This window comes from Pseudonaja textilis, chromosome Z, assembly GCF_049901715.1.
Source record: "Pseudonaja textilis isolate UNSWEBS1 chromosome Z, rPseTex1.2, whole genome shotgun sequence".
Lineage (NCBI taxonomy): Eukaryota > Metazoa > Chordata > Lepidosauria > Squamata > Elapidae > Pseudonaja > Pseudonaja textilis.
Genome location: NC_142008.1, coordinates 250,301 through 274,602, shown reverse-complemented (window position 1 = coordinate 274,602; position 24,302 = coordinate 250,301). Strand labels below are relative to the sequence as shown.

General features: G+C 51.1%; 2 protein-coding genes across 2 annotated transcripts; both read left to right on the top strand.

The window, feature by feature from the left end:
* Nucleotides 1-145: 145 nt before the first annotated feature.
* On the top strand, nt 146-16,445 carry LOC113449957 (uncharacterized). Its single transcript, XM_087915274.1, has 9 exons — nt 146-489; nt 1,745-1,919; nt 3,706-3,828; nt 4,806-4,901; nt 6,243-6,377; nt 7,461-7,646; nt 10,590-10,730; nt 11,924-14,216; nt 16,328-16,445. Exons 1-8 carry the CDS (start codon nt 433-435, stop codon nt 12,172-12,174), a joined length of 1,164 nt encoding a protein of 387 aa, XP_087771400.1. The 5' UTR covers nt 146-432; the 3' UTR covers nt 12,175-14,216; nt 16,328-16,445.
* Nucleotides 13,593-24,302, top strand: KRABD3 (KRAB domain containing 3). Its single transcript, XM_087917875.1, has 8 exons — nt 13,593-13,611; nt 16,328-16,489; nt 17,284-17,412; nt 20,472-20,624; nt 21,247-21,399; nt 22,606-22,746; nt 22,987-23,147; nt 24,140-24,302. Exons 1-8 carry the CDS (start codon nt 13,593-13,595, stop codon nt 24,188-24,190), a joined length of 969 nt encoding a protein of 322 aa, XP_087774001.1. The 3' UTR covers nt 24,191-24,302.

Below are 24,302 nucleotides of genomic sequence, written 5' to 3'. Positions count from 1 at the left end.
GTTTTTCCTTCCTACCTTCCCTCTTTCTTTTTCTTCCTTCCTTCCTTTCTTTCCTCCCTTCAATCCTTCCTTCCCTCCCTCTTTCTTCCCTTCTTTCTTTCCTTCCTTCCTTCCTTCCTTCCTTTCTTCCTTTCCTTCCTTCCATCCATCCTTCCGGGCGCTGTCCAACCCATCAGCTGGGCGAGAAATGGGAAAAAAGGGGAGGGTCTCCTCGCCGCGGTGGCCGCTGGGACTCGTAGTTCCCCCACCCTGGGAGGGCTGCAGAGCACCCCCACCCCAGGAACTACGGCTCCCAGTTGGGCTTTGCGCGCGATCCACCGCTCGGCCTTGGAGATCTCTCGCCCGATTGCCGGAGCATCCCACTCATCCAACCCGCCCCCCCCGCCCCATCATCCACTCCCGGGTGGTGGCGGTGGTGGGGAATGCAGGAGGATGAACCCGGGCTCCGGAGGGTTGGGGACGGCGGAGACCCCCGAGGCTGCGCGCGGGGTAAGGCTGCTTGCGCTCAGGGTGCCCCCTTGGGGAGGGGAAGAAAGGCACGGCTCATCCTGGGGCTGCTTGGGGAGGGAGGGGTGGGTGGGGGTTCAGATTGCGGGGAAGGAGGAGGATGGGCCGCCCGGCCCCCAGCCTTGGGATGTGGGGGTGTCCGCAGGCAGCGCCTCAGGTCCGGACCGGACTGAAGGCCATGCAGGTCTTCGGTGGGTTTTTTCCCCTTGCAGGCATTTGTGTGTGTGTGTGGTTGTCTATGTGTGGCTGTGTGGCTATCTGTGCAGAAAAGCCCACGGGTGGGTCTGGACGGAGGACAACTGCTTGGCAGCAGGCAGAAGAGGAGGAAGAGGGAGAGGGGGGGGGAGAAGGAGAAGGAGGAGAGGAGGAAGAGTAGAAAAGATGGGGGAGGAGGAAAGAAGAGGAGGAGGAGGGAGGAGAAGAGAAGGAGGAAGAGGGGGAGGAGGAAGAGGAGGGGGAAAGAGGAGGAAGAAGAGAAGGAAAAAAGAAAAGGAGAGGGAAAGAGAAAAAGGAAAAGGAGGAAGAAGAGCAGGATAAAGGGGAAGAGGAGGAAGGGGAAGAGGAGGAGGAAGAGGAAGAGAAGGAGAAGGGGGAAAGAGAAAAAGGAAGAGGGGGAAAAGAAGGAGGAAGAAGAGGAAAAGTAGAAGGAGGAGGGGGTAGAGGAGGAGGAGGAGGTAGAGGAGGAAAAAAGAGGAGGAATGATAAGAGGAGAAGGAGGAAAAAAGGAAGAGGAGAAGGCTGAGAGGGAAAGAGGAAAAGGAGGAGGAGGAAGTTCTGGGAATCATCCTCCTGCCCCTGTCTCATCCTGTGACGAACTCTATGCATCTTGCCAAGGAAGAGTCAGGCAAGCAAGGTCATTAAATGGGGCCAAACTCCCTGGGCAAGCTCCACTTAGCAACCAAAGTATTGGACTCAACAGCGGTCACAGCTTGAGGACTAGCTGCTGTATTATTATTTGGAGGCCTTTGTGTTTGCTTCCCCGCGATCTCCTCGGAGGTCATCTAATCCAACCGCCTGCTCGAGCAGGAGACCCTTCAAGAATCCGAGAATGGCAAAGAGTTGGAAGGGCCTTGGAGGTCATCTAGTCCAACCCACTGCTCCAGCAGGAGACCCTACCGATGGCAGCCCAATCCGATCCTAGGGAAAGTTGTCTCCCATGTCCAGCATTCCTTGAGGTGTGGAAGCGATGAGGGTCGACCTCCGTCATACACGTCTATCTTTCGCCTTTTGAGTTCAGGCCCAGCATGGAGCCCTCGGCACGGCTGGTGCGGCCCTCACAGCGCTGGACCAGGTGACCTTTGAGGACGTGGCCGTGGAGTTCTCGTTGGAGGAGTGGTCTCTGCTGGAAGGCAGTCAGAAGGATCTCCACCAGGAAGTGATGCTGGAGTTGTGCTCTTTGCTTCTTTCACTCGGTGAGCTTCTCTCTCTTTTCCGCCCCGTTCGTGGTGGGGTGGAAGAAAAAACAGCCAAGGGTGATCCCGGGAGGTTGGGGGAGAGGCATGACTCAGCTTGTGGCCAATGTTGTGGCCCGCTGGATAGCAGAGCTGGCAACAAAGTTGGACAGTAGTGAGGAGATTGAGGTGGGACCTGGGCCACTCCTGGAGGCAGAGGAATGCTCCGACGGAGGCTCTGCGTCAGAGGCAGAGATGGGGCCAGGGCCGCCTGGCAGTTATCAGCTGCCATCAGCGATCAGTGGGGCAGAAGAACAGCTGGAGCCTGTTCCCAGTGACCACAGCTAGGAAACAAGGGTCAACATGGGATTAAGGCCACAGGTGGATGGTGAATGGCCCCTCCCATAGGGATTAAAAGAGGAGCGAAAGGGAGGGGCTTTTGCAGGAAACAATTTGTTCGTTGCCACAGTGGGAAGATCTGTCTGTGCATCTCAGAGACTCCGTGCGAGTCCTTCCTTGTCAGCACTGCGTTTGGAAACATTTACTTGGCCGCCCTCCAGGCTAGATCGGGGCTGTGCTCCTAATCACACCCTTGAAAGGCTGTTGGCCAGGCCTTTGGCGGAAGGCGAATGCAAGAAATTCGCCTTCCTTTCATAAAAGGGGTTTTGCTGGGATAAAAAATCTGCTTAGTGCTTTTTGGGGGAAGCTGAGGTCAGAACAGTGGGGGGCTGTCCTAGGAGTTAGAGGAGGCTGCTGGGGATCGGGCCCTGCTCCATGCAATAGCCCACAGGGAAGAGAAATGGGTTCTCCCTCTACGAACCTTCCCGAGTAGAAAAAAGAAATCCCGGAAGTTGGAGAAGAGGTCCAAGCAGAAGGCCAGGCCCCCCTTCTCTTGTAGCTCTCTCTTTCCGTCTCTGGGCTCCTCTTTTCTCTCTGAGCTGGGTGTTTTTCTGGCACAGGCGTTCTATTACTGATGACGTTCCCTAGTTGGGTCATGAGGCGTCTGCAAGGAAACCACCCAGCTCAGAGAGCACCAAAGAGCCCACAGTCCTCCTCCTCCTCCTCTTCTCTTCCCCTCTTCTCCAGAAACCCCTCCACCCCCGCTCCCTTCTAGCACTGATGACGTTCCCTAGTTGGGTCATAAAACGTCTGCAAATAAATTACCAAGCTAAGGAGGTCTCCAGGGCCCCATAGTTCTTTTCTTCCTCTTCCTCCTCCTCCTCTCTTCCCCTCCTCTTCCTCCTCCTCTTCACACACTCCCTCCTTCTCTAAGGTCTGCCAGGAAGCCATCAAGCTTAGAGAGCCACCTAGAACCATATTGTTCCTTCCTCCTCCTCCTCCTCCTCCTCCTCCTCCTCCTCCTCCTCCTCCTCCTCCTCCTCCTCCTCCTCCTCCTCCTCCTCTTCTTCTTCTTCCTCTTCCTCTTCCTCTTCTTCTCTTTTCTCCTCTTTCTTCTTCTCTTTCTCCTTTTCCTTCCCATTTCTCTTTCTCCTCCCCTTCTTTTCCTCCATCTCCTTCTCTTTCTTCTCCTCCTCCTCCTTCCCTTCCCTTCCTTTCCCTCTCCCATCTCTCTCTCTCTGCTTAAAGTTGCCACCTCCTGTTTCTGGAGAGGTTCTTTTCCCATCCTGAATATTTGGAGGCATTTTTGAGTTTGTGTGTCTGTGTGTGTGAATGTGTGTGTGTGTGTGCGTGTGTGCTGCTGACCTTCCCAACCCAAATCTTCCCTGAACCATTCAAGCGCTTGGTGGCCAATTTGAACCTTCCTTTTGCAACTTTGTCTCTCTTGCATCTCATTTTCCCCCCACAGGTCACTCGGTCCCCAGCCTGGATTTCTCCTCCTTGACCTGCCAGCCAGCCAGGAACGCCCAAAGACCCCCGCCCAGCTGGAGAAGGTGGCTGCCTTTGGCGGCGGGAAGCGACCAAATCCGCCGTAAGGAAACTCCTTGGTTCTGCGAGGGATATGCAAACAGAAGAATTCCGCAGACTGAGATCGGCGGGGTGCCCTTGTTTGTGGGTGTTGGGCACCCTCCAACTAGCTTAAAGTGGGGAGATGTCTTCACCCAGTTCAGACCAGGTGGTCCTCAGCTGGTTCAGACCAGTTCGGGCAGACCGGTTGCGGAAGTTTTGACTGGTTCAGAGACCTGGCAAATGCCACCTCTGGTCAACCCCAACCCCTGCCTCCGCCATTATTCTCCTGTATTCCCTTGTTTTTTAGCTCAGATAATTCGTGTGGCAAAACGAGTTGCCGCGACTCAGCTGAGCTAAAAAACAGCTCAGCTTACCAGTGTTGACGGAGGTCCGTCTCTGAGCTCTCCCCGCATGCACAAAGCACGCATTAGGTGCATGCGCAAAGCTCAGCTTACCAGCATTGGCAGAGGTCGGCAAAGCGCAGGTGCATAGAACCGGTAGGACACAATTTGGAGATGTCCCACCCTTTTGTCATTCAAAAACGACCCCTTTTATCATCCTATAAACCAGCCGCTTCCCCCACAATCTTCTGGGCACCAGTTTTTTTTTCATGGACCATCGGGTACGTGGTTTCATGCTTTTGAATGGGGTGGGAGTCAATGGGCACCGAACGAAGAAAGTCCATTCAACAAGAATGATGGTTTGACTCTCGTAATGGAAACTTGCAAACCTGAGACCGTGTCCATCTCCCTCCCCACCCCAATTATACTTGTGTGGATTAGGGAGGTTTATTTTGGTTTTGTCAAACAAAATCTTGCAGGACTGGTTGCGCTCCCACCCCACGTATACTTCTGTGAATTAGGGAGGTGTCCATGAAGCATGTATGCCTTGTTTTGGATTTAAGCCGTGCCTTTTCCCCTTGTTTCTTTGGTAATTACTTCAATATGCCAAGCTGGCACATCGTCAGGTTGTCGATTGCCTCTCTTCCTCTCCCCACAGGTGAAGAGCCCCCTTTCCCAGAGCCCATGGAAGGACCCTGCAGCCTGGAGCCGGATAAGGCTGAGGAGCACCTGGACACAACGAGCAACGTGGAGGGTATGAGTGGCAGAGAATCAGGGCAATATTTCAACGTATCCTGTCTTCCTTCTCCAGCCAGTGTTCTCCAGATCTGTGGGGACAGCGAACAGTGGTGGCATTGTACTGGTTCGCCCCGGTTCGCCTGAACCGGTAGCTCCAAGGATCATCTGGAAGTGAACCAGTTCACTTTGACGATCAGCCGCTCGGCCTGCCCCACCACTCGCCAGGGCTCTATATTGACCTTTTCTCAACTAAAAAAAAATACTCCTTTGGTCCTTTTAGTTGCCAGCAGAAAGGGAGTGGGAGAAAGCAGTGCATTCCTTAAATGCCTCAGATAATCGCCTTGGCAGCCGAAGCTTCTGGCACGCAAGATTATTACTGGAGAGCATGATGGATGGCTCTTGGCTATGGATGTGTCCCACTGGAGAATATACGTCCAGGGGGTGGAGGAAGACCAGGGTCAAGGGGGAAATGAAGGATGTATTTCAGTGCCAGCTAACGCTACTCCTAGTAAATCATTTTTTTTTACTTTGAGAGATGCGGCTAGAGACTTATGATTGGAAGCGGGGTGGATTTGTTGGAGCCCTGACACCTTTATTTTCTGCTTTTGAAGCTCAGCTGCTTCGTGTGGCACAGCAGATTGCCGCGTGTCAGCTGTTGAACAAACAGAGTGCGGGATTGGCCACCAAGCCATGCCCACCGAAACGTTGGTAAAACAATTTGAATCCCACCACTGGACACGAATGCCCAGAAGCCTTGGATGAGGCTTCTGGGCATTGTAGTTATCAGGATTCCAGCAATCGCTGTAATTAAATCATGATTCTTGAGCCAAACTTCAAAAAACTGCAAAGGATTCATTGGAGGCGACATACTGGCACTGCCTTGTAAGAAGCCAACTCTGGCATGTGTAATTTCCAGTTCCCTGTGATACTGTTTCCCCCCCTCCCTCCTGGGGGGTCTCATCAACCAAATTCTTCAATTGAGCCCGTTCACAGGCTGGGTGTCATCATTCACATTCTCCAATTAAATACATTCACGGGCAAAAGCTCTGGTAGTTTAGTTACAGTCTTTTAAAGAGAAGAGGTGGAATGTACTTTCGATTCCAAACTGCTGCACCGCTCTTCCAAATTTCCTTCCTCCCTCCCCACCCTTTTGTATGGCAACTACTAGAAAAGGCACAGGGATGTTTTATGAGTTGACAGTAGTCACAGCCCAGTTGGAGGGGACCCCATTGGAGAGTTACGGATTACGGGCGAGGTCATTTTCTCTGTAAATTGGGCTCGGAACTGGCCGCATTGGGGCGGTGTTCTATTTCTCACCTGTTCTGGCCTTTCTCTAAAGTCTCTCTTCTCCACGCAGGTAAGGATCAAAGCAGCCACCACCTCTGCGCGCTCATGAAGCTGGTAAATGAAATCCCAGAGTTCCTTTGCAGACCCGCACACACGAGCCTGGATCGATCCACGCCTGCTGGGGGCAGCGAGAGCAGAGGGCATGGTGAGTGCACTGTCTGCATGGCTGAGCAGATTTGGATAAGTTGAAGCCAGAGGTTCCCCAACTCCTGGGCCGTGGTCTGTTCGGATCTGGTCCGCACGAGCTGCTGGCCATATACTTGCAAAACTTGCATGCTGTGGAAGTGGCTGATGAGGAAGAGGAGGAACAGCTGGGCCCAGTGCCTGACGTGTGGATGTGCCGAAAGCAGAGGAGAGGAGAGCAGTGGAAATCTATGGGCCGGTCCTTGGGACGGAAGAGCCACTGGTGCTAGCGAAGGCCCACCTGAGCTCTGGGGATAAAAGGCAGGGGGCGGAGATGAATATAGATATGGCAGACAACTATTCCATCTCCCAGTCGGACAAACTTGTTAGCCTTTCTGCCATGGCTGCTGTCGCTCCCAATAAAGGAATCATCAGTTGACCCAACTTCAGAGGGTTTGTCGTATTTGAGGAGCTGGGTGAGAACAGGTGCAAAGCAGAATTTACCAAGGCCCGGGAAATGTAGGCTGAAGCCAAACGAATGTCTCCAGCAGAGACACCCCCCCCCACCGCCGTCTCTGATTCAATCGGCTCCACTCAGGTGTGAGGAGGAACGGAGCGGCCTCCTCGCCGGCAACCTTGCCGATCTCTGAGCTTGCCTCCGCTCCGCTCTCCATGCCCTCAGATCGACCGGGGGAGGAGGCAGCTGTTCTTGGTCAGAGGGAGGTCTGCTGCCCCTCATCCCCACTGCCCGCCGGCAGCCAATCCTCCCCCGTGTTTGGGAAGGCAGGCAGCTCCCCGTCTGGCTAACCAACTCCGCCGTGTCGGAGAGGCCCAGGACGGCTTCGTCCTCGGCCCAGGGACTCTCCGAGACACGGCTATCCCTGTCAGGTGGTCCTGGTTTGAACGCCTCCCCCTCTTCCTTGTTCGACTCGGGGTCCGATGGAGTCATTTCCTCTTCAGTCTCCTTCCCCCAATCTCCCAGAGTTGGGAGCCCCCTGCCACACACACAGTTGTGAAGAACGCCCTTCCCAGATTTCTCTTGTGACTTGCAGTTAAACCTTGTGAGAGTTGCAGGAATTTCTGAGCTTCTGACCTTTCTTTCCAGCAAGTGCCGTCGTCCAGCTGAAGAGTTCCCCATCCTTCCGGCGCCTTGAACCCTTGGCCGACTTGGTTTCCCTGAACGTCTCCAGCCCAGCGGGGACCCCCAGTAACAGCCCTGAGGGAGAAGGGTCAGAGCCCACCTCCCAAGGCACATTTGCCCCCTGCAGTACTCAAGGATGGAAGGGGACAGGTGGGTCCATCGCTGGTGGTCCTCAACTTATGGTCATTCATTTAGTGACCATCTTCGGACACCCTCCCCCAAAGAGCAACTGACAACCATTTCTCACCCGTAGGACCGTTGCATCAAGCCCAACAGCCACAAGATCCAAAATTCAGATGCTTGGAGACGGACTCCTACTTATGACGGGGTCACATGATGCCGTTCTGCGACTGTCGGGCCATCAAAGTCAGCCGATTCACTTAATGACCGTGTTTACTCTTTGAACCCCTGCAGCAATTCGCTTAAAGAACTGCGGCAAGACAGGTCATAATGTGAAGCAAAAAAACATCACTCCAGTGTTTCACTTAGCGACCTAAATTTGGGGCTCAATCATGGTTCTAAGTCGAGGTTTACCTGTACAAGAGTCATACACGCCATTTTATTTCACGGTATAAGGGGAAGGGCGGGGTGTAGTCCCTTGCTTCATTGACACAGAAATTGAGCTACAGAAATGTTAGGCTCAGTGAAAGCAGGCCGACCGAGGGGGAGGGGTGCGTGTCCCTGGCTACCAAATTACAGAATTGGAAGGGACCTCGGAGGTCATCTAGTCCAACCCCCTGCTCCAGCAGGAGAATCCTATGCCCATTTCAGGCAAACGGTCTGCCCAATCTCATCTTCAAACGCCTCCACCTGCAACGTCCCACTGAGCCATTTGTCTTGAATTAAAAGAATAGCGGCATCGGAAGGGACCCTAGAGGTCTTCTAGTCCAACCCCCTGCCTAAACAGGACCCTCCCCCCCACCATCACAGACGAATGGCGGTCCAGTTTCTTCTTGGAGGCTTCCGGTGATGGAGCAACAGCCACAACGTCTCGTGGCAAGCAGTTCCACTGGTTGGTTGTCCTCCCTGTTGGACGTTTCTCCTTAGACCTAAGTTGCTTCTCTCCTTGGTTAGTTTCCATCCGTTGCTTCTTCTCCTGCCTTCGGGGGATTTGGAGAATAGGGGATCCCCTACATCCTTTGGGGCAGCCCCCCAAATACTGGAAAACTGCTATCATGTCACCCTAGCCCTTCTTTTCTCTACAGCAGGGGTCAGCAACCTTAAACATTCAAAGAGCCACAAAAGTGCTATCCAGAAGCCCCCTGTTAAGTTCTGGAGGTGACCGGAAGTCCGGTTCCCTCACCATAGAGTCTCCTCCTAGTGTGGCGTCCTTTTTCCTCTGCTGACCAGAAGTCCCGTTCCCCCCCACCATAGAGTCTCCTCCTAGTGTGGCGTCCTTTTTCCTCTGCTGACCAGAAGTCCCGTTCCCCCCACCATAGAGTCTCCTCCTAGTGTGGCGTCCTTTTCCTCTGCTGACCAGAAGTCCCGTTCCCCCCACCATAGAGTCTCCTCCTAGTGTGGCGTCCTTTTTCCTCTGCTGACCAGAAGTCCCGTTCCCCCCACCATAGAGTCTCCTCCTAGTGTGGCGTCCTTTTCCTCTGCTGACCAGAAGTCCCGTTCCCCCCACCATAGAGTCTCCTCCTAGTGGTGCATCCTTTTCCTCTGCTGACCAGAAGTCCCGTTCCCCCCACCATAGAGTCTCCTCCTAGTGGGGCATCCTTTTCCCTTACCTGTCCTAACCGAAAGCCCTATCGATTGTGGCGCCAACCAGAAAACCCACCCCTTGCCATAGAGTCTCCTCCAAGTGCACCATGCTTCCCCCCGCCCCCATAACCAGAAGCTCCTCAAAACAGGAAGCTGCAGGAGTGGGATGAAAGAGCCACATGCGGCTCCAGAGCTGCAGGTTGCCGACCTCTGCTCTAGGCTAACCATACCCAATTCCTGCAACCATTCTTCGTATGTTTTAGCCTCCAGTCCCGTCATTGTCTTCGTTGCTTTTTTCTACACTCTTTCCAGAATCTTCACATCCTTTTTATATTCTGGTGATCAGAAATGGACGCAGGATCCCAGGTGTGGTTTTACCAAGGCATTAAAAAGTGGTACAGGTAGCCGTCGACTTACGAACACAACTGAGCCCCAAACATCCACCACTCAGTGAGACAGTTAGTTTTCTTGATGCCGTCGTGCAGGGAATCCTTGTGGTTGATATGTGAGGGACCGGTTGTTAAGTGGGGCAGAAGGTCACCAAAGGGGATCATGAGATTCTTCCCTCCAGCCCCGATGACTGTCATAAATATGAGTCGGTTGCCAAGCGTCTGAATTTGGATCACACAACCGCAGGGATCTGCAACAGTGGTAATTTTGGAAAACAGTCTTAAGTCACTTTTTCCAGGCTGTTGTTACTTTGAATGGTCACTAAATGGACTGCTATAAGTCAAGGATTGCCTGTGTGAACTTTGGAAAATAGATCATATCAGACCCTTACAATCTCTCTTTCTCTCATTTTCTTTCTTTCTCTCTCCATCCCTTCTTTTCTCTCTCTTTCTCTCATTCTCTCTCTCTCATTCTGTCTCTGTTGCTCCCTTTCTCCCTCCCTCCCTGTCCCTCCCTCTTTCTCTCATTTTCTGTCTCTCTGTTGCTCTTTCTCTCTCATTCTCCCTTTCTCCTTCCCTCCCTCCCTCCCTCTCTCTTTCATTTACTCTCTCTCATTCTGTCTATCACTCTCTCATTCTCTTTCTCTCCCTCTCTCCATCTCTCTCTCTTTCCCTTTCTCGTTCTCTTTCTTTCTCCCTCCCTCCTCCCTCTCTCTGTCTCTGCCTTTCTCTCTCTTTTCTCTCTCTTTTTTCTCTCTCTCTCTCCTTCCCTCCCTCCCTCCTTTCTCTTTCCATAGCAGTTTAGTTTCTGTGTTCAGAAAATCCTCGTTCAGCAACCACAATAGCGAAGTCGTCTGAAATACAGTCGGTTTTTTCCAGCACCTTTGTAACGCTGATCAGTAGCTAAGCGAACCATGGCAACTTGAGGACTGCCTATACTAACACTTCAGGTGATCTTGATTCGAGTTTTGCCTTCCTTCCTTCCTTCCCACTGATGCAGACGCAGTGACCAACGTGGGGCCATCAACCAAGGAAAAGCTGGCTGAAGAGCAGCCAAAGCCCAAGGAAGGCCTCCAGCGTCCTCGTCTCTCAACAGAGCAGAAGGACGGCCCACCCACGGACCCAAGGCTGGATACCAATGGTGAGTTTGAGGGAGGGTCTTCGCAGTGGTAGGATCCCAATTTTTTCCCACCGGTTCTATGAGAGTTCACTCTGTGCATCTATACGCACCTAACATGTGGTTTGTGAGTGCGCTCAGCAATGAAAATATGCCCTCGGTCAGCGCTGTTGAGATAAGTTGCTTTTTTTTTAGTTCAGCTGAGGCGCGGCAATTCGCTCTGCCGCATGAATCAGCTGAACTAAAAAACAAGGGAACAAAGGACAGGATAGGGCGGGGGTGGATGGGCAGGGCCAGCCAGAGATGGCATTGCCGGTTCTCCCAACTAGTTAAAATTTCTGCTACCGGCACACCAGAACCGGTCTGAACCGGCTGAATACCACCTCTGGTCTCCAGGCCCCCCTTGTCTTCTTCACCTGGCCCTTCCCACCCTTTCGCTGCAAAAGCGGGGTGAAAACTCGTGACTGTCCGGTCAATTTCCTTGCAGAGAGGACCACAAAGGCACCCCTGGCCTCTGAAAGAGATAGGGATTCGAACTCAGAATCCAAAAAAAAAAAAAAAAAGGCTCAGGGCAGGGTTTATTGTATATGGTGCACTCAAGAGGAAATCCCTCCAGAAAATAATGGAAAGAAAGATACACTCATCTCTACGCTTATAACAGTATGGTTAATGACTGTTCCAACTGAAAACATCTATTATTCTGTTCTATTCTGTCCTGTTCTGTCCTGTCCCCTGCCCTGCCCTGCGCTATCCTATTCTATCCTTCTGTTTTGTTCTGTTGTCCTGTCCCGTCCTATCCTATTCATCCATTCCACTCCATTTTCCTATCTTATTCTATCCTATCCTGTCCTTTGTTCTGTTTTGTTCTGTTGTCCTGTTCTATCCTTTTCATCCATTTCATTCCATTATCCTATCCTACCCTACCTTATCCTGTCCTTCTGTTTTGTTCTGTTGTCCTGTCCTATCCATCCACTCCATTCCATTCTCCTATCTTACTCTACCCTGTCCTATCCTGTCCTTCTGTTCTGTTTTGTTCTGTTGTCCTGTTCTACCCTATTCTTCCATTCCATTATCCTATCCTATCCTACCCTCTGTTCTGTTTTGTTATGTTGTCCTGCCCTGTTCTATCCTATTCTTCCATTCCATTTCATTCCATTATTATCCTATCCCATCCGATCCCATCCCATCCTATTCTATCCACCTCCTTTGTTGTAAAGACTCTTCTGCAGATTCCCGCTGCCTGGACCAACCCCGCTCCTGCGGGGATGGAGGGACAGAGCAAGCCACATCACCAGGCCCTTCACGAAGCAACTCCGAGGCCAACAGCCGATCCGAGGATGGAAAGACGATGCCCAAGGCAACAGCCGAGAAGGAACTGCTGAAAAATTCTTGCAAAGCATCTCCAAAGTTCCAGCCAGGTTTGTCATTTGCAAACTTGGAGAGGGACGAAGTAATTATAACAGAATAATGGATGGGATCTTGGAGGTCTTCAAGTCCGCCCCCCTCGGGACTTGTCGTAAGTCGAGAACTTCTGCTCCTGGCTTCTAGTATTTGTTCCTAGATATGATATAGTTGCAATTCCTGAGACTCAGTGGGGATGCAGCCCATGTTAAATCTCTTGTTGTTGGATACAGCCCGTTGTTCATGTCTGTCTAGATCTTTTGGGATTCCGAGCTCGTCTTCTAGGGTGTTGGTTGATCCTGCCATCTTAGTCAGTGGTGGGCTGCAACCGGTTCACGCCGGTTCTCACGAACCGGTAGTTCCAGTGAGCAGTTGGCCCTGCCCTTTCCTGTCCTCTATTTCCTAGTTTTGTAGCTCAGCTGATTCACGCGGCACAACGGATTGCCACGCCGCAGCTGTTTTACTCACCAGCGCTGACATAGAAGGTAAGTTTGTAAGCTTAAAAATGGGCGGGTTTTGAATGCTGTGTGTGTGCATGAAGCAGGTGTTAGGTGCGTGCGTGTGCAAAGCATGCGCTCACCGAACTGGTTGTTAAACTGGTTGCAACCCACCAGTGATCTTAGTGTCTTCTGCAAATTTGATGAGTTCCCCTCCCTTTCTCTCATCTAAGTCATTTATGAAGATGTTGAAGAGTATTGGACCTAAGACGGAGCCTTGTGGTACCCCACTGTTTCCTTCTTTCCATGTAGACGTAGTACCATTAAGGACTACAATGTAGTACCATTGAGTACGGTTTATCAGCCAGTTACAAATCCATTGGGTGGTGATGCTGTCTATCCACCATTTTTCCAGCTTACCGAGAAGTACGATGTGGTCTACTCAGTCGAATGCCTTACTGAAGTCTAACTATGCTACATCTGCAGCATTTCACTAGTCCAAAACATGGTCAACAAAAGCTGTAACTTTAAGTCCAATCAAACCAAACGGAGGTAATTAGTTTGGCAGGGTAGGAGCAAGAATTCCAGACATGAAGGCATGGCAAAACTCACGGTTGGAAAGATGCCAGGAACACAGATAAGCAATGACAACACAGGATAAAGTCATGTTTGCTCCCAGCAGCTGCCACAGTCAGCATTCAGTTCTTATAAACTCTCATTTCCCAGGTGTGGTTAATGAAGGGAATCGGGGCCCTTTCCTCCCCCAAAAGCCACGCAACCCACATTGCTCCCTTCTCCGTTCCTCCCTGCGTGCCCTAGGATGAAGATGGGGTGGGCCTTGGTCTTCCTCTGAACCCCTCTCTCTTGTTCTTCCTCTCCCCTGCTCTGCCCAGCCAGACTTTGCCCTTCCCCAGCCTCCTCCACGGCCAACAGAGCCACACTCCCACTCTCTGTCAGCTGTTCATCTTCCTCCTTGGATTCAGACTCCAACAGGGGCAGGACAAAACGAAATAAAATTGGTTTGGCACAATCTCTTTTTAACAAACCGATGCTGGCTTCTCGCAGAAGTAGGTTGTGATCTACTCTGTCGAACGCCTTACTGAAGTCTAACTATACTCCGTCTGCAGCATTCCGCTGGTCTACTAATTTAATCACTTGGTTAAAGAATAAGATTGGTTTGGCGCGATCTGTTTTAAACAAACCCCTGCCGGCTACTAGTTATAACTATGTTTGTTTCTAGAGATGATAGCGTTGCAATTCCTGAAACTTGATGGGAGGAAACCCTTGTTAAATGTCATTTTTGTTGGATACGGTCCATTGTTCTTGTCTGTCCAGATTTTGGGGGGGGATCCTGAGCTTGTCTTCTGGGGTGTCAGCTGTTCCTGCCACCTTAGTGCCACCCAAAAATTGGATGAGAGTCCCTTCTACTCCGTCATCTCTATTGCTTACGTGGTCATTTATTTATAAATTATATTTCTTTCTTCCTCTCCTGTATAAGCAGCGTTCGAAGAGAAACCCCCACTTCAGGGGTTGCTCAAGTGCCTGAAGGACCTGGTTACCCTGCAGTCCGGCCGCATTTAACGCTCCCTTAAGGCTTCCAGAAGAGGGAAGCAGCCATGGACCCTCGAGTCGGGCGATGGGGAGGCAGGAACAGCTCCCTTACCCATCCAAGGTGAGTCTGGATCCCAGCGGATTCTTTTACCTGATCGTTGATTCTCCTTGGACAACTACCTTCTGTTCTGGGACCAAACACAGCCCCCCCCGACTCCCCCCCCCCCGCAAAACGAATGGAGGTGGTCCTCGACATGACCACAACTTTTCCGTTGCTAAGCGAAACATGTTTTTTTCCCCCGCTCCATTTTACGACGTCTTTCGCCACAATGGTTAAAATAGTGAGTTCCCTGATTGTTAAGCGAATCTGGCTTCCCCGTTTGACTCCGCTTGCCCGAAGGCCGTGTGACCATCATAAACACGAGTGGGTTGCCAGGCACCTGAATTTGGGTCACGTGACTGTTGGGAACGCTGTAACATGTGTTAAGAGTGAAAAAGAGTTTGATGGTCTCTTTTTTTCAGCACTGTCGTTAACTTTGAACTGTCACTAAGTGAAATGTTGTAAGTTGGGGAGTACCTGTAATTAAGGCTGACTGCCAGGAATTTTTTTGTGCACTGCAGGAATTTTTACTCCAGAAAAGAGCAACGTGGTAACACAGGCCGCACAGATAAAGGGATATCCTTTACAGTGGAATATAATGTATAATGTTTATACACTTCAGGAGAGAAAATGATACAACCATACATAGAATAATAATAAAATATCAGAATAACCCAATAATCAAATATTACAATACTGTAATAGAATGACAGAATAACAGAATACAACTTTTGTAAATTCTTTCTTTTAACATTTTACCTTTTTGTAAACTTTTTAATATCTTGAACATTAATAAAGTTTTGTTTTAAAATTAAAAAAAAAATAGCAATAGCAGAGTTGGAAGGATCCTTGGAGGCCTTCTAGTTTCACTGGGAGGGAGGGAGAAAGCAGACCCTGCACCTGTGGGAATATGCTAGGAGGAGGAGGAGGAGGAAGAAGAAGAGGAGGAGGAGGAGGAGGAAGAAGAGGAGGAGGGGAGAGGCAAGGAGGGGGGAGAATGAGAGGAGGAGGAGACAGAAGAAGAAGGAGGAGGAGGAAAAGGGGGAGGAAAAGGGGGAGGAGGATAGGAGACAGGAGGAGGAGGAGGAAGGAGGAGGAGGGAGACAGAAGAAGAAGAGGAGGAAAAGGGAGAGGAGGAGGGAGACAGAGAAGACAGAGGAGGAGAATGGGGGAGAGAAGAAGAAGAAGAAGAAGAAGAAGAAGAAGAAGAAGAAGAAGAAGAAGAAGAAGAGGAGGAGGAGGAGGAGGAGGAGGAGGAGGAGGAGGAGGAGGGAGGAGGAAGGAGGAGAAGGCAAGACAGAGAAGAAGAAGGAGAAGGAGGAGGAGGAGAGAATGAAAAGGAGGAGAAGATAGAAGAGGAGGAAAAGGAGGAGGAAGAGGGGAGACAAGGAGGAGAAGAATGAGGAGAAGACAGAAGAAGAGGAGGAGGAGGAGGAGAGAGACAGAGAAGAAGGAGGAGGAGGAGGAGAGAGAAGAGGAAAAGGAGGAGGAAGAGGGGAGACAAGAAGGAGGAGGAGAATGAGAAGGAGGAAGAGAAGACAGAAGAAGAAGAGGAAAAGGAGGAGGATGGGAGACAGAGAAGAAAGAGGAGAAGAGAGAAGAAGAACAGGAGGAGGAGGAGAATGAGAAGGAGGAGGAAAAGACAAGAAGAAGAGGAGGAGGAGGAGGAAAAGGAGAAGGAGGTGAGACAAGAAGGAGGAGGAGGAGAATGAGAAGGAGGACGAGGAGACCGAAGAAGGGGAAGAAGAAGAAGAGGAGGAAGAGGGAAGACAGAGAAGAAGAAGAGGGGGAGGAAAAGGAGGAGGAGGGGAGGAAAAGGAGGAGGAGGGGAGACAAGAAGGAGGAGGAGGAAAAGAAGACGACTGTGCGGTCCTTGGTGAGAGAGAGAGAGAGAAACTTATGACCATTTTTCACACTTATAACCATTGCAGTATCCCCATTATCATGTGATTAAAATTCAGCTGCTTGGAAACTGACTCGTATGTATGACAGTTGCAGTGTCTGTGCAGCATTGAACTGTTTTCAATTTTCCCATGTGGTCACTGGTAAAATTAAGGCGTTGGGTTTCTCCACTGGGTTTTTCTCTGCGAATCTCTTAACTTGTAACTCCAACCTCTCGATCCTGTCTGCAGTTAAGACGGAAGCTTCCGGAGAGGAGTCGGGAGCCTGCAACCCCAGAGAAGGACTTCAGTTTTCTGTCACAACCAGGGAGGACCCCTCCACCACCCCCCAGACTGAGGGGAGCAGGAGAGTAAATTCCCCAGGTGGAAAAGAGGAAGACAACTTTCCGGCAGGTACGTGGCTTGTTGGTGGCAGCATGGCTGCCTATTGCAGCCTGCCGTTGTCTAGCGGAGCTGGCAGCAGAGACGTACAGTGAGGAGGTTGGAGAGGAACTTGGGCCGGTCCTGGAGGCAGAGGAAGGCTCGGTTGAGGGCTCCATGTCAGAGATGGGGCCAGGGCAATCTGGCAGTTGTCAGCTGCCTTTGGAGTCGGAGTTCAGTGGGTAAGAAGAACAGCTGGAGCCTGTTCCCAATGTGTGTATGCGCAGAGCTGCCAGAAGAAGGGAACAGCTAAGAAACAAGGGAGTAAAGACACAGATGGATGGTGAATGCCCCTCCCAGAGGGATTAAAAGAGGAGCCTAAAGGGAGGGGCTTTGCAGGAAACAATTTGTTCAAGTTGCCACAGTGGGAAGATCTGTCTGTGCATCTCAGAGACTCTGTGCCGAGTCCTTCCTTGTCAGCACTGCGCTTGGAAACAGTTACTTGGCTGCCTCCAGGCTAGATCGGGCTGTGCTTCTAATCACACACCTTGAAAGGCTGTTGGCCAGGTTGCCTTACGGAAGGCGAATGCAAGAAATTCGCCTTCCTTTATTGGGAAAAGGGGTTTTGCCGGGACAAAAAAATCTGCTTAGTGCTTTTGGGGGAAGCTGAGGTCAGAGCACTGCCAATCACAGACCCCATCTTGCAGGGTGCAGGTTCCTGGCTGCTGGGTGGGGGGGGGGGGCTTTGACAGGGAAGGGCTTTTTCCTTCCTGTTCTTGTCTCTGGCCTAAGCCAGAACTAAGGGCGGTGTTTGTGGGTCTCTGCAGTCAAGGTGGAGCAGGGGACTAGCAGCTCCCCATGTCAGGACCTAGAGGGAGACCTTGCACTGGTGATTGTCCGTACGAGTGGAAGCCCAGAGAAGGCACAAGACCGATCTGGCATCTCGGCTGTTCGTGGTAAGCTTCCAGGTGAATGAACAAACGAATGAATCCTTTATTGGCCAAGTGTGATTGGGCACATAAGGAATTTGTCTTTGGTGCAAATACTCTCAGTGCACATGAAAAGAAAATGTACATTCGTCAAGAGTCAAGAATCATCAGGTCCAACACTTAATGATAGTCACAGGGTACAATAAGCAATCAAATCATACTAGGAAACAGTCAATACAGATAATAAAAATACAAGTGACCAAGTTACAGTCCTACAGTCACAAGGGGAGGGGAGGGGCAATAAGGAGGGATGAGAAGATTAATTGTAACAGTAATGCAGGCTTTGTAAATAGTTGGACAATGTTGAGGGAATTAGTCGTTTAGCAGAGTGATGGCATTAGGGGAAAAACTGTCCTCGTGTCTAGTTGTTCTGCTGTGCAGGGCTCTAGTAGTGTTGTTTTGAGGGAAGGGCTTGGAACAGTTTGTGTCCGGGATGTGAGGGGTCTGTAGATATTTTCACAGCCCTCTTTTTGACTCGTGCAGGATACAGGTCCTCTGTGGAAGGCAGGTGGGTAACCATGGTTTTTTCTGTAGTCCTAATTACTCTCTGGAGTCTTGTGTCTGTCCTGTTGGGTTGCAGAGCCAAACCGGACAGTTATAGAAGTGCAGATGACAGACTGAATCCTTCCTCTGTCGAACTGGATCAGCAGCTCCTTGGGCAGTTTGAGCTTCCTGAGTTGGCGCAGAAATAACGTTCTTTCTTGTGCTTTTTTGATGACGTTTTTGATGTTAGGTGTCCATTTTAGGTCATGCGATATAGTAGAACCTAGAAATTTGAAGGTCTCCACTGTTGATACTGTGTTGTCTAGTATTGTAAGAGGTGGTAGTATGGGAAGGTTTCTCCTAAAGGTCTGGTTTGGGGGTTGAGTTTTATGGGTCACCTGAAAAGTTGGGAGAAGGGGAGATGGGTGGGAAGGAAGGAAAGGAGGGACAGAGAGAAAGAAGGAAAGAAAAAGAGTAAGAAAAGGGGGAGAGAAAGAAAAGAAAGAAGGAAAGAAAGGAGAGGTAAAGAAGGGGGAAAAGAAAAGGGAGACAGAGGAAGGAAGGAAGGAAGGAAGGAAGGAAGGAAGGAAGGAAGGAAGGAGAGAGAGAAAGAAGGCAAGGAAAGAGAGTAAGAAAAGAGAGAGAGAAAGAAAAGGAAAGAAACGAGAGACAAGAAAGAAAAAGACCAAGACAAATTCCTTGTGTGTCCAATCACACCTGGCCAATAAAAGAATTCTATTAATCTATTCAAGAAAAGGGAGAGAGTGGGAAAGGAAGGGAGGGAGGGAGGGAGAGAGAGAGAGAAACAGGAAGGAAAGGAAGAAAAGAGAGGGGAAAAGGAAAGCAGGAAGGAAGGAGAGATGGGGAAAGAAAGAAAGGAGTAGGGAAAGAAAAGACAGAAGAAGGTGAAGGAAGGAAGAATAAAGAATAAAGGAAGGTAGGAATAAAGGAAGGAAGGGAGAGAGCAGAAAGAAGGAAGGAGTAATGAAGGGGAAAAAAAGGGAAGGGAATGGTAAGAGAAGAAGGAAATGAAAGGAAGAAAAGAAGAAAGAAAAAAAAGGAAAGAAAGAAAGGAGAAGAAAGGAGAAGGAAGGGTGGAGTAATGAAGAGAGAAGAAGGGGAAGAGAACTGTAAGAAAGAAGGGAAGGACAAGAGAAGAGAAGGAAAGAGAGGGAAGGGAAAGAGAAGGAAGGAAGAGAAGTGTAGGGAAGGGAAGAGAACTACTTGAAAAAGGCCCATCCCTCCCAGCCAGCTGGCTCAAAGCCCATGCTGGATGGAAAAGTGGTTATCCAAGACTAGCTAGGAATGCTGGTCTTCTTTTGACCCGCACACGACTATGGTCTGTTTCTTGGTCCCCCTTCTCCTCCTGGGGTCATTCTCCACCCACCTGCAGATGGACGTTGAGGGCCTTGGGGTCAACCAGCAGTAGAAGGGCTGGAGAGTTGGGGGGGCAGCCTGGAGGGGGGGCACGGAAGCAGCCTCTTCCACCACCCCCCTCCAGGTCCCTGTGGTAGAGATGCCATCATTGTACTCCCCCCTCCAGTTAAATCTGAGGAAGAGCACCCCCTACGAGGCCCTGAGGACATCTTGGAAGAAAAGAGCTACCACCACTTTGGCCATCTGAGGGGCAGCTTGTCACCCGGGTCCAAGCTGGGACTATGGGTCCCGTAGTTCGTCTGGTAAGGAAGAGACTATTTAGGGCAGAGTCTTGGGGGCGGGGGAGTGTGTACCTCTGGTGGTGGGAAGGGTCTGGTCTGTACCCCACAATTTTGCATTCCATACTTGAGTGATTGTGGCCAAGGTTGATGTGGGGACATGAAGAAGAAGTTACAGTTGACTTAAGTATGTGAAGAGGAGTCAGAGTTGACCTGGGGAGGTGAAGACAAAGTCAAGGTTGACCTTGGGGGGAATGAAAAAGAAGTCAAGGTTGACCTGCGTATGTGAAGAAGAATCAGACTTGACCTGGGGAGGTGAAGAAGAAGTCAAGATTGATCTGGGGAGGGCAAGAAGAACATGTGAGCTGAAATAGGGGAGAGGGCATTTGAGGGGGTCAAAGTGGTGGACAGCAACACTTCAGTAGGAGGTGGGAGACCCCACATTGGTATCTCAGAGAAGAAGCAGGAAGTGGTGAGAGTTTCAATCCTAGGAAGCCCAGAAGGGAAGCCCAACCCAGGTCAGAGGGACGGAAGGAGCTGGTTCAGAGGACCCCCTGCTCAGCCTACATGTTCTTGGTGAGGGACAAATGGAGAACTTCTCCAATTCGCCTCCCTGAAGGACAGGTTCCAAGCAGGGTTGTCCAACGGAAGCCACCACGATGCCAAGGTTTTTGGAGATCCACCTTCAATTTCCTTCTTCTTCTTCTTCTTCTTCTTCTTCTTCTTCTTCTTCTTCTTCTTCTTCTTCTTCTTCTTCTTCTTCTTCTTCTTCTTCTTCTTCTTCTTCTTCTTCTTCTTCTTCTTCTTCTTCTTCTTCTTCTTCTTCTTCCTCCTCCTCCTCCTCCTCCCCCTCCCCCTCCCCCTCCCCCTTCTCCCTCCTTCTCCCAGAGTGGAGCCCGGCCACCAGTCCTCTCCACGGCTTGCTCAACTGCCTGAAGGACATCCCTGTGCCCAGACCGCTTCCTCCCAAAATCTTGCCGGCCAAACAAGGAGCAACGGGGGAGAAAGAGAGACGAAGAGGAGGAAGACGAGGACGCTTCGGTAGGCCAGGAGTTAGGAGAACATGATGAACCAGACAATGAATGGGTTCCCCAACTATAACAGTTTCCAGGAAGGTGGACTTCAGCTCCCAGAATTCCACAGTAGCCATTGCTGAGAATTCTGGGAGTTGAAGTCCACTCGCCATCAATTCACCAAGTCTGGGGGACTCCAAGCTACTTCAAACCTACTTACGGAGCTTCACTCCGTCCCACCTCTCCAAATTTCAGCCCCAGCCACGCATCTCACTCTTCCCCAGATGTTGTGTTTCAAACTCCCATCATCCCCATCCCATCCCACGGGCAGTTGCTGATCTGTAAACCAGGATGGTTTAATCTTTGGTTCCCCGCGAGAGACATGGAAGCTCCCGAGAGCCCGGGGTTGAGAGGGGAGGGTCCTGTAAGCGACCTTGGGAGCAGCCTCTTCAACCGGAGCTCGAAAGCAATCCTAGGTCCAGGAGTGGGCTTCGAAAAGTTTCAGCGACTGGTTCTCTGCCTGGTTGCTGGGTGGACGTTGCCTAGTTGGCCTCCTGCACCATGGTGGGAAAGCTGTGTTTGCCCCCCCCCCCCCGGCTCCAGCCTCCCAGAGGGCCTGCCGGCCTCTTCCTTCCTTTGTCTCTTGCCAGGCCCACCATCCGATGCTTGTCCTTCCCAAGGATCAGAAGCCCGTCTCGGGGAAAAGCCGGCTCAGCAGTCCTTCCTGCCCCAGGGATACGACAACAGGCCCCATGAGAGAGAGCCAGCGGGGCGCAAAGGGGAGACAGTGGCGGGACAGGAAGGTCAGATCCATCAAGAGGAGAAGCCTTGAAGATCCAGCTTGTTCAATGGCTCCTCTCCATCCATCCATCCATCCATCATCTGTGTCTGTCTGTCTATCTATCTATCCCTCTCTCTCTCTCTCTCCCCTCTCTCTCTCTATCCCTCTCTATCTATCCCTCTATCTCTCTATCCCTCTATCTATCTATCTATCCCTCCATCCATCCATCCATCCATCCATCCATCCATCCATCCATCCATCTATCTATCTATCTATCTATCTATCTATCTATCTATCTATCTATCTATCTATCTATCTATCCCTCTATCTATCCATCCATCCATTCATCCATCCATCCATCCATCCATCCATCTATCTATCTATATCTATTCTCGCCCATCCATCAATCATCGTCCGTCTATCTGTCTGTCTATCTATCTTCTCTCCCATCCATCCATCCATCTTTATCTCTACCATCTATCCTCTCTCACATCCATTTTTATCTACCTATCTACCTACCTATCATCTCCCATCCATCCATCCATCCATCATCTGTATCTGTCTGTCTATCATCGATCTGTCTGTTTGTCTGTCTGTCTGTCTGTCTATCCATCCATCTATCTTTTTTCCATCCATCCATCTATAATCTGTCTATATCTATGTATCTATCTGTCCATCTATTCTCTCCCATCCATCTATCGTCCATCCATCCATCTATCCTGCCTTTATTATTTTTTTAAAAATAATTTATTATTAATTTATTAAGAGGGGCTGGCCTCGAACTCACCGTTTCCTAGTGATTAGCCCCAAATCACCCAGCCGGTCTTCATTCCTGAGGCGGGACTAGAATTCACCGTCTCCTGGTGATTGACCCTCGGCCAGCACGCACACGCACACACACACACACACACACACACAATTAATCCTTGGGCTTAGGAGAAAACAGAGCCATCAGGGTTGGTTCACTCCTTCGAAGGACGACCATGTTGGAAGGACTTGTCCACCGAGTCTGTTCAGTTGCTGCTGGATATCTACCCTAGCTTCCCTCCAGGAACAACGATCCCCTTGGTGTTTTCCCCTATAACACCAGCCCTGTGAGGTAGGCTAGGTTGATTGCCCAGGAGCCCCCTAAGGAAGTCCCTTTCCTGAGCCTGGACTCCACGCCCATTGGCCCCAGGCCTCCTTCAGTGGCTCTTCTGCTGATCTTCCTCCGTTCCTCGCTTCGCAGATCTTGGGGTCGCAAAGGAGCGTCCTCCAAGCGCCCACATCCAGCCTGCGTCCCCTGCTGTCAACTTGTCGGTCAGCAACTCCCCGGATTGTCTTCCCTGGTGGACTCCGGAACCTGCCAGAGGGAGGAGGAAGGAAGATGGTGAGATTCTTCTGGGCCTCAGGATAGCAAGGTAGACACTGATCCTTCAAGAGCTGAGACGTCTTGGTGTCCGTCTCTTGGAAGAATATCTCCTCGGGCCAAGGGTTGCGGTTGGGATCTCGAGCAGGGATGACGGTGTAGCAACTCAGAAGTCCTCACGATCAAGCTCGGTGGGGGGGGTCTTTCACCACTCGTCTTGGCCGTGGTAGTTTGGCCTGTTCACCTCCCTGTCTCCTACAGAGCTCGGCCAAGCCCAGAGTCCTTTGCAAAGCCTCGGGAAGGGGCTCAAGGAGACCCTGTTGGGTTCCCCCAGCTGGACTTCTTCGCCAGCCGCTAGCCGCTCTCCAGATGGTTTCCAAAGATGGCCGCCAGGGCCAATGCAGAGGCCAGGAGGGAAGAAGGTGAGAGGGTTGCGAGGGCTCAGGTCTGGTGGGCTCCCGGTTGCCATGTTGACCTAAGAACCCCCATTGTGTAGGACTTGGTCAAAGCGGCACCCCTTTGCAAGGCCTGGAGAAGTGCTTGAAGGACATCCAGAACCAGCGATGGTCCCCGGCCATCACGTCCTCCATGCACAGCTCGCCGGACAGACTCCGGCAGTGGACGCCGGAGCCAGCGCCGTGGGCCAGGAGGGAGGGAGGTGAGAGGTAGCTCCGTGCCCCACGCTCCCCAGTGGGATGCTTTGACGGTTGGGAAAGGGAGGGAGAAGTCCAGCCTTCTGGGAATGCTCCTCTGGGGTGGCCCATTCTCGGTTCTGCCCCCACGGTGTCTATGGGGGAAGGGGAAGGAAGGATCCAGTTGAGCTCAGTTTCAGTCCTTCTTGGCTGTCCGTCTGTCCATCCATCCACCTACCCATCCATCATCTCTCTTAATCATTATCTATCTATCTATCTATCTATCTATCTATCTATCCACCCATCCCTCCATATCTCTTTCACCTCTCTCTCATCACTCTCTCTCTCTCATCTTTCTCTGTTGTCTATTTATCTATCTGTCTGTCTGTCTGTCTGTCTCTGTCTATCCACCCATCCATCCATCCTCTCTCTCTCTCATCTATCTAATCTATCCATCCATCATATCTCTCTTTCATCTCTCTTTCTATCTCATCTTTCTCTGCTGTCTATCTGTCTGTCTTATCTATCCATCCCTCCATTCATTCATTCTCCCTCCCTCCCTCCCTCCCTCCCTCCCTCCCTCCCTCCCTCCCTCCCTCTCTCTCTCTCTTTGTCATCTGCGTATCATCTAACAGACTCCTTTGAGGAGTGGTGGTCTGTGATCACTTGGAACAGTTGCGAAATGATCTGTCGCGACTTGAGGACACCCTGCGAAAGCCGAGCACTGTGGGGGTAAGGGGTGGACTGCAGACTGTAGTAACTACTCACCTTTTGCAAAACAGGAGGGAGCCCCGCGAGGGTCCCACCGCTTCAGGGCCTGGAGAAATGCCTGAAAGAGATCGCCCCACGCAGAGAGTTCCTCGCGGCTCCTGGCCCCTCAGGGCGCGGCATCTGCACTCCGAAGTGGATGGGAACGGAAGAGGCCCGCTCTCCAAGGCCGTGGCC

Coding starts and splice junctions, on each gene's coding strand:
- LOC113449957 (XM_087915274.1), top strand. CDS start 433: ATGAACCCGGGCTCCGGAGGGTTGGGGACGGCGGAGACCCCCGAGGCT. Junction 1,920..3,705: donor CTCTTTGCTTCTTTCACTCG/GTGAGCTTCTCT, acceptor TTCCCCCCACAG/GTCACTCGGTCCCCAGCCTG. Junction 6,378..7,460: donor CAGCGAGAGCAGAGGGCATG/GTGAGTGCACTG, acceptor CTTTCTTTCCAG/CAAGTGCCGTCGTCCAGCTG.
- KRABD3 (XM_087917875.1), top strand. Junction 20,625..21,246: donor AGGAAGACGAGGACGCTTCG/GTAGGCCAGGAG, acceptor GTCTCTTGCCAG/GCCCACCATCCGATGCTTGT. Junction 21,400..22,605: donor GACAGTGGCGGGACAGGAAG/GTCAGATCCATC, acceptor CTCGCTTCGCAG/ATCTTGGGGTCGCAAAGGAG.